Here is a 12,379-nt window from a genome sequence, read left to right as displayed (position 1 = left end):
GCACAAGATTATCTCGCGCACGCCCTGTCCATTCGACTGTAATAAGGAAACTATTGGAAATTTGGCAATGAAACTCACGCAGTGCAAATTATACATGCTGAAGCCGTCTTACACAAAATTTCAACATAATCAACCCAGGAGGTGAAATGTTGTCAACCTTTGAAAGTGATGCAATTTGATTCCCTGCACCCTTTATATCAAATTTGTATATTCTAATTCTGTGTATTTATTGTGTACATCATTCGAGTGAGTGTCAATTTTAGTTTCCAACTTAAATAATCAGTTGTTTAAAGATGTGTAACGTATAAGATAATTGAAGCATATTTAAAAATTAAGCGCGAGTGTGTGGGTCCAATCCCATTTGATGCCATTGTCATTTTCTATGACAACAATGTCTGGCTTCCGGCCCCTGGGTCTGCTTGTCTCTGCTACGATGTCCCGCTGAATTCCAGTCCCGTACCTGTATGTACATTTGGTCTCCCCTCCTCACCGTTGGGGTCAACCCACCTATATTTACGCCCTCCAATTTCTGTTGTTGTCCATTTTCGATGGCATCGTCAATGGTGCACAGCATTCGAGATCCAGTTGTGAGGCCACCAGGCCCAAATTATAAAACATAGACATCAATTGACAAATGATTGCTATTTCTGCGGGATCGCTGTCAAGTCTCACTGACGTATAACAACAGATTTCACGTTAGACTTGAATACCATTGGTGCGTTGACCAATCTGATTGGATTCCCATATATTCCGTAGACTTGCCAAAGTGCCTTAGTATTCATGATCCGTGTTTAATTGTTTCCTCCGTCCGACGCTTACTGGCTGCCAAGATATTGAGTATCGACCTTTTCCACTGCTACCCAAAGTCCGGCTAGCCAAAGTTGAAGGGTTTGTTGACGTTGATGGTCTCTACAGAAGCGTTATGTATTTAGCTCACTCTGCATATCAGAGTACCGCTGCGCCAGTAAATCAGCATCATCAGCCGAATCGAAATCGTACAGATGCTCCATAATAATAGACTGCCAGAGCCTACGATTTGATACATGGTGAATCGCACCCATCGTGTTCTCAACGATTATGATAAGAAATGTAGACATCCTTTCCCAATCCCAGTACCAGGAATCCTAATCGGGTCAAATAAAGCTCAGCTATCCAAAACTCTGCACGTAAAAGCTTCTTAAAAATCTGGAAGCGCCCCAAATACTTTGGATTTCGTTGATCTACTCCATGATGATTCGGAGCTTAACAATATGGTCTTTCGAGTTGGTTCGATAAACATTCGTTCTTGTTGGTCGTTCACTGCTTTCGATTTACGCTGCCACCTTCAGAAGAGTTCCGCCTGTCCGAGTTCTTCAACGAACGATCTCTTCACTGCTGGATCTTCTAGCTGGATTGTGTTGAATCTCACGAAAGCCTTTTCGGCCGAATAACCCGTTTGGCTGAAAGTCATCTAGCTGAATTCTATTTGGTCGAATTGAACGTTTGTCTGAAATGGTTGGGCTGAAAACGTCGTTCGGCCGAAAATGTCGTTTGGTCGAACATGTCATGTGGTCAAGAATGTCGTTCGACAGAATGGGTCATTTGGCTAAAAGATCCGTTTGGCCGAAAGGTCGTTTGGCCAAACAATAATGGATGTCAGCGACTAATGATAATTGAGAAGTGAGAAGCAAGAAATGAGAAGTTTGAAATAAGGAGTAATATATCTTGCTTTCTCTGGAAATAAGATAAGTGGGAAGTGCAAACTGATAAACGAGAATTGAAAAATTATGAGTAATAAACAGTAAGCAAAAATTGCTCATTTCTTAGTTCTCGTTTGTTACTTGTCACTACTCACATCTTACTTTCTGCCAAACGACATTTTCTGTCGAATGATGCTTTCGGCCGTATGTCTATTTCGTCTAATGGTTTTTTCGACCAAACAACTATTGGCGCAGTGAACTTCAACCAAATGGCATTTGGTTGGGATGATTTTCAGTCAAAGAACCCTTCCCCTATTATAAAGTTCTTCCATTTACTCCCCATATGTAGAGCCTTTTAGTATCAAGAGAAAGGTATTTCTATGATGATACATTGACTGAAAACATTTTTGGGCCAGAGTCAGGCCAAAAACCATCGTTGTGGGAATTTTTTAAAGTACTCGTCTCTTAAAGATTTGTTTGTGGATTTTTCGGAATATTTTCAAGACATTAGCGGAAGAGTCTTTCAAATATCGCCGGAAAAACCGTATAACCTTCCCTAGTAACATTTTGGTTTTATGCTGGTTTTATAATACTCTTGAAGAGTAAATTATGGTCTTCAAGAGCGTTTTAAAACATAAAATGTTATTTGGGTTCCTCAAGCTTTCCCGAAATATGGTATTTCCAAGGGAAGTTCTTTGGATTTCTCAAGGAAAATTATTCCGGAAGAATTTACGGAATTTCCTAAATCTGTAGGTTTTTAGCGGGAAATTGCACAAAAGTCTAATTTTTCGGAAATTCTGTGGAATTTTTTTTATATTTTCTCTGAAATTTCCATGTAGATTTTTTTTGAATATCCTCTCAAATTATTCTGAATTTCAAAGAGCGATTTTTGAAATTTCACAAAAAACTGTTCGATATTCGTCGGGGAATTTTTCGAAATTTCTTTCGATTTACATGGAAAATTCTTTGTTTTGTTTCTAAAATTCTTCAGAAATTCCATGAAAAATTGTTGGTTATGGTTATTAGGTTGAAAACAGTTCGGCAGAACATGTCATTTAGCCAAAAGCGAGCGAATTAATAATTTAGCCGAAAAGCCGTTTTCCCCAACAGGACGTTTAGCAGAAAGAGCCGTTAGGCTAAACTAATCATACGGCCAAAAAAAATCCTTACTCGATGTCGAGAAGGCATACGCTGATGGCCTGGTGTACAAACTACCACGCTACAATGTTCCCAGCTACCTGATGAAAATCATCAAAAATTACCTGTCGGCAAGAACATTCCGGGTCTCAATTAGTGGAGCGAGTTCCAATGCGCACAACATCGTTGTAGGCGTTCCCCAAGGCAGTATCCTCGGGCCCCTGCTTTTCAATCTGTTCACCTCCGACATGCCAGAGCCTCCAGAAGGCGGCATTCTGTCTCTGTTCGCAGATGACACCTCCATCGTCTACAACGGTAGAGTGATCAGAGCGCTAGTGGCAAAACTCCAACGAGGCCTGGATGCCCTGACAGAGTACCTCACCAGCTGGAAGATCTGTATCAACACGGCGAAGACCCAGGTCATCATTTTCCCCCACTCTAAATTTACTAAACATGTTCCTCCTGGGGACTGGGGACTGGGATGGGCCAATGAGGCCGACTACCTTGGCTTGACCCTCGACAGCAAGCTTATTTGCAGGCAACAGGTTGTGACGAAGTGTAACGTTTTGTTGGAACTACTGTATCCTTTGATCAACCGTCTTCTTCTTCTTCTTCTTCTTCTTCTTATTGGCATTACATCCCCACACTTGGACAGAGCCGCCTCGCAGCTTAGTGTTCATTAAGCACTTCCACAGTTATTAACTGCGAGGTTTCTAAGCCAGAAACGTCGTTCGTCGTTCGTCTTTGTCCCTGAAAAATAAGCTTTATGTATACAAGCAAATCATCCTCCCTGTGATCGAATACGGCATGCCGGTCTGGGAGAGCTGCGCTAAAACCCACCACCTCAAACTTCACCGGGTCCAAAACAAATTCCTGAGGAAGATCCTCAACACCCCTCCCAGGACAATAACATTCGAGGTCCACCTTCTGGCCGGGATAAAAACCTTACATGAACGCTTTAATGAGTGTAAAGAAAAGTTTAGTTGTTGGAATTCGTTGGAATTCGAACTTTTTCGTTTTTGGCCATATATGTCCAAATGTCCAGATCGACTTAAGCCTTATGGTTTGTTCGGTAAAATGACATATTTGGCCAAACAATTTTGGCTTCTTGTGACTTTCGCCCAAACCGCCCTTTGGGAAAAAGTTATTGGGCAGAAAGCCGAAGGTTATCTATCCGAATTCTATTTGGTCGAATTGAACCAATTGGGAATCGAACCATGAATCTTAAGATTTGCATCCTTCTGCTATAACCATCACGCCATCAATTCTATTTGGAGATTCTGCCCGTGTCTTCAATACAATTTATTAGAAACAAGCAGCTATATGTTACGCGTTCTGCTTGGGGCCATTCGGCTGAAAATGTTCTCTCTGCCAACGATCATTTCACCGAAACGACTTTAATGGCCAAATGAACTGTTCGACCGAAAGACATTTTCGGCCGTATGTCCATTTCGGTTAAGGTGATTATAGAATAAAGCCAGAAATCGGCCATTTTGTAAACCACGTGCTTTTCCAATTTTTTTTCAAGCGCACGAGATGAAAGAACCATAACGCGTATGGGGCTGAAATAATGGTACATCGTTTGCTTAGTTATGCTGAACAATCATAATTTGAGTTTCGGCATTGTACGAAACCTATTACGCCAGATTTGGGCTTTTTGAAATGTATGTAGATAAACGTGTGGTGAATTTGAAATTCACCACGGGCTTCATTCTATAATCACCTTAAATGACATTTTCGGCCAAACAACTTTCAGCCTTGTGGCCTTTGGCCAAATAGATTTCTGCCAAACGGCCCATTCCCGTTCAAAAGCTTGATTTAACCAGAAATTCTTAGGAGTTTACACGGAAAATTCTTCGGAATTTCTATAATGATCCAGCAAGAAGTAGTTCGAAATTTGCTTTGAAATTTCCTCCGGAAATTTTCCAAATTGTGCACTTTAATTCTTTAGAATATCCACGGAAAATTCTTTCAAATTTTCACTGAAACATACGGGAATATCTTCGGTATTTTTAAAGAAATGGATTTCAACGATAAATTCTTAGAAAATTTCACTGAAAGTTCTTCTTACTTTTTAAGGAAAGCTTTCCGAAATTTCAACGGAAAGCTGTATGGAATTTTCAAGAAAACCATTGAGGATATCAATCGAGAAATTCTACTAAAAATGGTTGTTTCGGAATTTCTATGGAAAATTCTACGGAGTACAGAGTCGTTGTGGAAAATTATAGATCAGCAGCGTGACAAATTTTAAAGGACGACACGCCGATGCAAAATGTCAGCGGCGACGGCGCACACCTCCTCTCCTCTACTAACTTTGTTTGCCTTTCTCATACACTAAATACGAGTAATGGCTATATAATCGCTCCAAAACAAACTATTTATATGAAGCCCTGAGACCCATAGTGTTATATATTAATTGACTCAGTTCGACAAATTGAGGAGATTACTGTGTGTGTATGTGCGCAAAAAGTCTCGCCAATTTTTCAGGCATTTGTTAAAATTTCCTCGCAACAAGTTGCATTCGACTTGGAATCCTGTTCCATTCGGTCAGATCGAATTATGGGATCAAAAGTTATGGCCAAAATACTCATTCCAAAACCTGTATAGAAAAATGATTGTTTGGCTCTTACACTCATGCGATTTGCTTGCAACAGTTGCAAAACAAGACCTATCCACCTATTTGTGTTGTTTTAGATTATGTGTTCCTCAACACTTTAAAACGAAAGAGGAAGGCATCATCACCGCTAGGTGGATTAATTACGGCTTTTAATGAAGGTGAAGGAAATCTGCAATCAGACACCTGGGGAAGAAAAACCCAGGTAGTGTGGGATAGGATCACCACGTCAGACCCACTAAATCCAACTCCTGCTTCTCCAATAATTTCCTCCGGCCCGCAGTGAGTCAATACTTCGCGGTGGATGACTATTGAACATTGCGCTCCCACAAGACATACACAAGTGCACGTATGACCCTCAGCTAGTATTAGTGCATATCAATGCGCTACGCTGTTGTTGTTACCCGAGCTACACATTTATACGAGCTATTGTGACTGATGTATGATCAAATTGAGTCGTAGTGAAGTTGCTATGACCAAGTTGGGTTGATCGATTGGTTGATGGCCCGATTATCCACACTAGCACATGGTTTTTCTGGAAGCGAGTGTCACTACTATGGTGCTGTTGTGTATGTTTATGGATATTCTACCGTGCGATATCGTAACTGCTGATTACCTTTCCGCATGCAGCTGTGAAATAAAATTAAACTTTTTCTCCCAACTTGTTAATTTTCAATTTTCAAATAGCTCAGCTTTTATAACATTATTCAAGGCTTCCATAGAATCCATCATCCACGTCATCGATCTTATCGTTCTTTGACATAGTGATGCTGATTAGGCTGTAGTTGAAGAAGGTTGGCTTCAACACAATAACCTGATCAGCATAACGTTCAACTAGACGTTCTGCTCGCCGCTGCTATAGTGAATGTGGCTACATGAATGAAATGATTGCAATGGGATCTATCGCTCGGAAATCACGTTCATCGGTTTTGGGCCAGCGTATTTCGTGGTTTGCTGACAAACCTACTTCCCAATTTTGCAGGTCTGGAGCCAGGAGTCTGTTGCCATTAAAACCATCAGGTTGATCGACTTTTGTCTAGTTTTGATGGATGTGTAAATTTTGTTACAAGAGTACTGTGTACAAATTCATGGTAATTTTACTTCATAAACTTTCATATGTACATTGAATACAGGAATTTCAAGCAATATATAATACAAAAAGCGGACGCGTGGTGTGTTGTACTACAAGTATTATTGTATTAAGTATTAAAGAAAATAATTAGTATTTTTTATATTGATGATTACCGTTGAAAGTGCCTCGCGGATGAAAATCGGATTCAGTTCAATGTGATAAATTACTTTACTCATTTAAAAAGTGTTCAGAATTCAGATAAATTATCAATTTGTAAACTATGCATAAATATTCAATGACTAATATTCTACCGAATATTGACAGTCCAGAGCCGACTATGAATGTGTCTGGAAGTGAGCTGACAAGTGAAGAAAAGTGGACTTCTCCAAAAAATTTTGATTATTTAACACTCTGGTGGCTACAGAATGATTAACCAGGACTATCAACTGTACAATGCAGCATTATAGATTAGGTTAAAGAATTATTACTTCTGAAAATCGTAGCAATCAAAAGACTGAAAAAGCATTTTCTTTTACTAGGCAATAATGTCTTCCTCTATCTTTCCAATTAGATTGTTTCTTGTATATAATCCAAGTGGATGGAAGATTTTAATACAGTTCTGCATAAAAAGCTTACAGAAACTGTATACATGTTTTGGCATATACTATTTCGGAAGATTTGAATACAAACGTTGTAATAGAATCTCACAATTTTGTATTATTTTAATACAGTATCTGTACATTGCATGAACACTTTGCAGAACTGTATATGCCAAGAATTTATACAATTATTGTAAGATTTTTTTTCTTTGTGAATAAACACAAATGGAAGCTATCAATTTCGCCAGCTTCACCGTCGGCGATTGACCTTTGAATAACCACACAATAATTCTTGCTTCGTTCCTTATTTCCGTTTTTAGCTCAAAGCACGATCTGTGACCACGTGGCGGCACAGTAACGAACATTCGGGCGAGCTGTCCGTTTTCTGCTGGTGATGATGAGCGCTCGGCGAACGATGATCCGATGGAGGCGCTGGCGACAACAGCAACAGCACGCCCCGGACCGGAAACGTTTGTCCAGGAATGACAGCATACTTTCGTTTAGTGCCGATGGACGACCAGGATCGCAACAAGGATGACAACGATGACGACAAGGACGGCGACGACGACGACGACAAGCTACAAGTGTCTATTGTGTTTTTGCTCTAGATTTGTTAAGTTGACTCACTCACACAAACACACGCACGTGATTACTTTTTGAGTTTATGGAAGCTGGCTCGAGAATGCTGAAGAATAATTGGCCATTAATAGGAGTGTATTGTAGACTTTGGGCATTCAGTGTGGTAATCTTTACAACACATCTTGTCTTCATTTTCATTTGTTGTAATGAATGTAGTTTAATGAAGTAAAAAGGAAGCGTCACACCGTTAATAAGTGTAGGCCAGAAGTGGAGTGTAATCAATGTTGGTTACGATTTTTGAGAAGCTGAAACATAAAAGAAACTTTGTTGTTAGAGTGTAAGAATTTAGAGAACATTGTTTTATCGATTAGTTTAAGCTTAATATCTATTACCTTTCAAAGCAATTTTGTGATTTTAATATTTAGTAGTGTGTTTTTATGTTAATCTTCTTATCTCAAACTAAAATGTGAACAATAATATCAGTGTTGACGAAGAATTATGCGAACCCAGTTAGATAGTTAGTATGATATGATTTGTTTGCAATCGAGTTGTGGATGTTAAATGAAGGAGAGAGTATTACACAGCATTTGGAGGTGGAAAACATGTCGCGTATGCGACATACAATTGAAATCGCAGAGAGTATGGTGTTAATCGATGTTTTAATGCTATGGGCGTCAACGGCGTTGAAGCTAGATTGATTGAATAATTCATAAAAGACGTACTTTATAAGAAACTCTAGTTCTCAGGGATCTAGGGCATAACTAATATAGCATGCTTGGCTCGTACTATTGCAAATGATTAACGTAATGAAGGCACTATAAACAAAGAGGGGTAATGGTAAATTTGGTATCGTACATTTACTCTACGTGTCATATTATGCTCCGGATGTGCGAAAAGTAACACACATGAAACTTATCGGACTTTAAAAAGCATGTTTTGGAATTATGAAACTTGTTTGTAATTTTACTATTGCCCTTTTAACCATTGCTTTTGACCGATAAAACCAAGAGGGGAGACATAACTTTCGAAATATATTTGTATCTGGTTCATATATTTTTTGTCATTTTATCCGGTAGTCTAAAAACCTAACTCGGTTTAAAATATTTTTATTTAAAAAGATTTTCCATCTGTATCAAGAATTAAACGAATGCGTGGGTGGGTGAATAAAACGGACGCAAAATAGAAGATAATAATGAAAACCAGATAAAGCAGTTTTAAATGTCTATTCGAGAATTTATTTTTGTTGTTGTTGTGGATTAATTTGTTCAAAGATCAGCTCTTTTGTTTATAGTGTCTTTTGCGCAGGTAAATTTTCATGAGAAACTTTCATTGGTGTGGCCCATGGGGCAAAATTCTACAGAGAAGTCCCGTAACCCTAGCAACCAGATTCTGCCATTTTAAACATGCACAGTTCAAAAAAGCTACAAATGAAGATACTGCCTTAATATCTATTCTGTCATTAATTGAGAAACCAGCAATCAACACTTCGACATGCGAGCAAAGTTCTTACCAAATCTACGACAATTCATAATTCTACACAAATGATCTCCAGACTGGTCTGATGGATTAATGACAGAAGCAGTGCAAATAGATAACTCGTCTTATTCTAACACCTATAATAACTCGAAACACGAACACAAGCGAATAATTTAAAAACAAGTAAAACAAAATAAACTCGATCCACTCAATTATAGTTCACGAAACATAACAAAAGTTTCTAAATATATAAACCGTAACGCGAAACGACAAATACATTATTATCATGATTATTATACAAATATTTTACCGAAAGCAAGCTAAACAACAGAACACAGCAAGCAAATCATAGGATATAATAGCCATAACAAATCAATTTATCATTAGTCATTTAGAGAAAGCAGAACGATCAGTCAGTGGGCCCATATTTAAATTTCGCTGTCATGTCCATCTGTTCGACAGAATGATCAAGCCCCATCAGTTTATGGTGATTGCGGAAAATTTAATAATACTAGGTGTGATTCACATTAATTGAAAACAAACATATGATGCGTAGAGAGCTAAATAGGGAGCATACTTGCTAGTAGTCAAGCTCAACTGGAAATTATAATTTGTTTGAACTTATTTCCTATTGGCAGACCTACCTTAACCGTGACGACGTGCTTGTATTTTAATACTGTTACTCCTTAATCCGTTTACTCAAAGAAAATTGGGAATTAGAAGTAACGATTCGAATACGAATTGAGATAAGCTTTCAGGGGCTGTGATATTCAAGAACGGATTAAGGGTTATCTGTGATTACTTGGAATCCCATTTCTGTTCATCTCTAAACACCTTCCACCTTCTGAGCAGTGCTGTGATTTTTATTCTGCTTCAAGTATATTCAGTAAGACAAAGTTTATTTCTAAAAAATAAAAAAAATCTAAGGAATGATTGCTTTTCTACCACCACTACTATGCACGCCGCAAGAAATCAACAAAAGCTACAGTTATATAAGTTGTGTTCTTTATACGATATACGTTATGTAATGATATATTTCTCATATATCATTTTTATTTTCAGTTATGAAATTAATTTTTGATACGTAATACAATTGACACAGAGATATGACCGCTTCCTAATCAGCATCCCATTCGCATCAATTTCAATCTTCTAAGTTTTATCCTTAACGAATTACTCAATCTTTGATACATGAAAGCATTTGTGAATTTTTAGCGATGGACAAATGGTCATGACGATGGTCATATGGTTCAAATGCGACAGAGTAATAAAGGTAGCGGGCGCAAAAAAGAAGAAGTGCTGCTCAAATAGATCTTTCCCCTAATATATTTGTCCCAAAACAGCACTGCTCCTGAGTATAACGAATTTCCATTCACTTTTTCCCTATTATTGCAGCGTAGTGTGGAACTGGAAGCTAGACCGATTGAAAATAATTAAAGACTAATGAAACAATAAGATGTGAGCTAATGGAAACAATAATGTTTACATCAGTTACAATACAATTGATTCGATCACCTACAAAACCAGAGGTTTTATTATAATTTACAGTATCATTGCTTCAAATGAAATAATTAATTCAATTACTTGATGGATTTTGAATTGGAATATTTCTGCATAAATACTAAAACAGTTTTCAGCGGTATTCATCATAGCTACGAACGAAGTGAAGTAACGTTATTCTATCATAGTCAACATTGTTGCAATGCATCAATTCCGCTTCTAGAACAAACCATAAATTCCTTGAATTTTATTTGCACATGTCATGGAAGAGTGTGTTGCAGCAGCATTGTTTTCAGGCTCACATTTTTTTGGACGAATATCAGGAGTTTGTTTCTAAATGAACTCTATATTGAATGAAGAAAATTGTAATTATGGACGAAAACATATTAGCCAACGTGAATCATGATTTTTAACGTGACTTTGCAACTACAGAGCGATTGAATTCGAATTCGAAAAGCGCCCAGGTGGAGGACAAACCCTTCGCACCAAGAGAGAAACACAAACGATTGCTTTCAGTATTGGAAATAAAGTTAAGGAAAAAACAAAACAAACAAACAACTTATAAATATTGTACTAGTAGACAAACTGATCTTAAACTTAAGGATACCAATGATATAGAAGGACATTTTCAGTGAAATTAATCAAACTGTGAATTCAATGATGAAGCGAGAAGGCTTGAGAAAGGGAAAAAGAAAGGTGCAATCAAGAGTCACAGTGAAGGCGAAGCCCACATTAACACAACACGAGAGATAAAACTCGTAAAAATCTTAGATGTCGTCTCTATTGAATTGGAACTATTGATATAACAATGAAAAATAATGCATAGCACATACAAACATTCATACACACAACCAGTCATTTGAACACAACTTTGTCCAAAAAAACCAAAACTGAACATGGAAACAATAGGATTGCAAACTATTGTTGATTGCAAATTGATGGGACTTTTTGCGTTAACAGAGAAGTTAGTGGACAGCCGCAATGCGCTTGACAGTGCGAGAGAGCGAGAAAGAATCATATACAAGCGTGAGCGATCGGAATGATGTTGATTACTTTCTAAGTTTACGTACGTACTTTATTAGTTTTTTTTTGTATCATGTGGATAAAACCGAATGAATACTGAACGATTTAGGACAGAAAATACACAACCAACTTGATTTATTATGAACGGAGAATAAAGAAAATACAAAATTATATTACGAAGTATTATGCGTTTGTTCAGCGAATTGAAGAAAGAATGCATTTGACAGTGTTTTCTGTCTGGGATGGCAAAAGTAACGCTAACGTTTCAAGTGCACTTTAACCCCCGGGTCCACGTCGTTAGTCATAAGTAAGTTGGGCATAAGAATGTTAGGCATATGAAAGTAAGTTTGGTATACATAATAGATAATAGGGATAAATTTGCCTTCTTTATGGCATTGGCTGTTGTTTTGGTCATTTTATGCCCAACGTTCATTATGCCTAACGTCCATTATGGTTACCGTATTGATGCCTCACGGACTATACCACTTTACCCTTAAATGCGCAATGTTGTTTGAAAACAAAAAACAAACCGAAAATTCAAGGTGTGCGCTGGTCTGGGAATCGTCGGTGGCGTCGTTTGTCATTAATTTGATTCGGCGGCATGACACATTTTGTATTGCATTTATTTCCCGAAAATATTTTTCCGCGATTTTTTTTATTTTAATGGGAAATTTAAATAAGGTCTCCGGTAAATTCTGCT

At 37.9% G+C, this 12,379-nt stretch overlaps 1 protein-coding gene across 3 annotated transcripts in view; it reads left to right on the top strand.

Moving 5' to 3' along the window:
- The window catches only part of LOC134213186 (glucocorticoid receptor), a 145,912-nt gene extending 134,053 nt beyond the window's left edge, over positions 1-11,859 (top strand). For all 3 annotated transcript variants that reach the window (XM_062691889.1, XM_062691890.1, XM_062691891.1), the window contains one exon: positions 7,422-11,859. In XM_062691889.1, the coding sequence (XP_062547873.1) occupies positions 7,422-7,496 (75 nt within the window). In that variant the 3' untranslated portion in view covers positions 7,497-11,859. The remainder of the gene's footprint in view (positions 1-7,421) is intronic.
- The last annotated feature ends 520 nt before the right edge of the window (positions 11,860-12,379 follow it).

This window comes from Armigeres subalbatus, chromosome 2 (genome assembly GCF_024139115.2).
Source record: "Armigeres subalbatus isolate Guangzhou_Male chromosome 2, GZ_Asu_2, whole genome shotgun sequence".
Lineage (NCBI taxonomy): Eukaryota > Metazoa > Arthropoda > Insecta > Diptera > Culicidae > Armigeres > Armigeres subalbatus.
The sequence above is the reverse complement of the archived record's forward strand: the minus strand, read 5'-3'. Positions and strand labels throughout refer to the sequence as shown.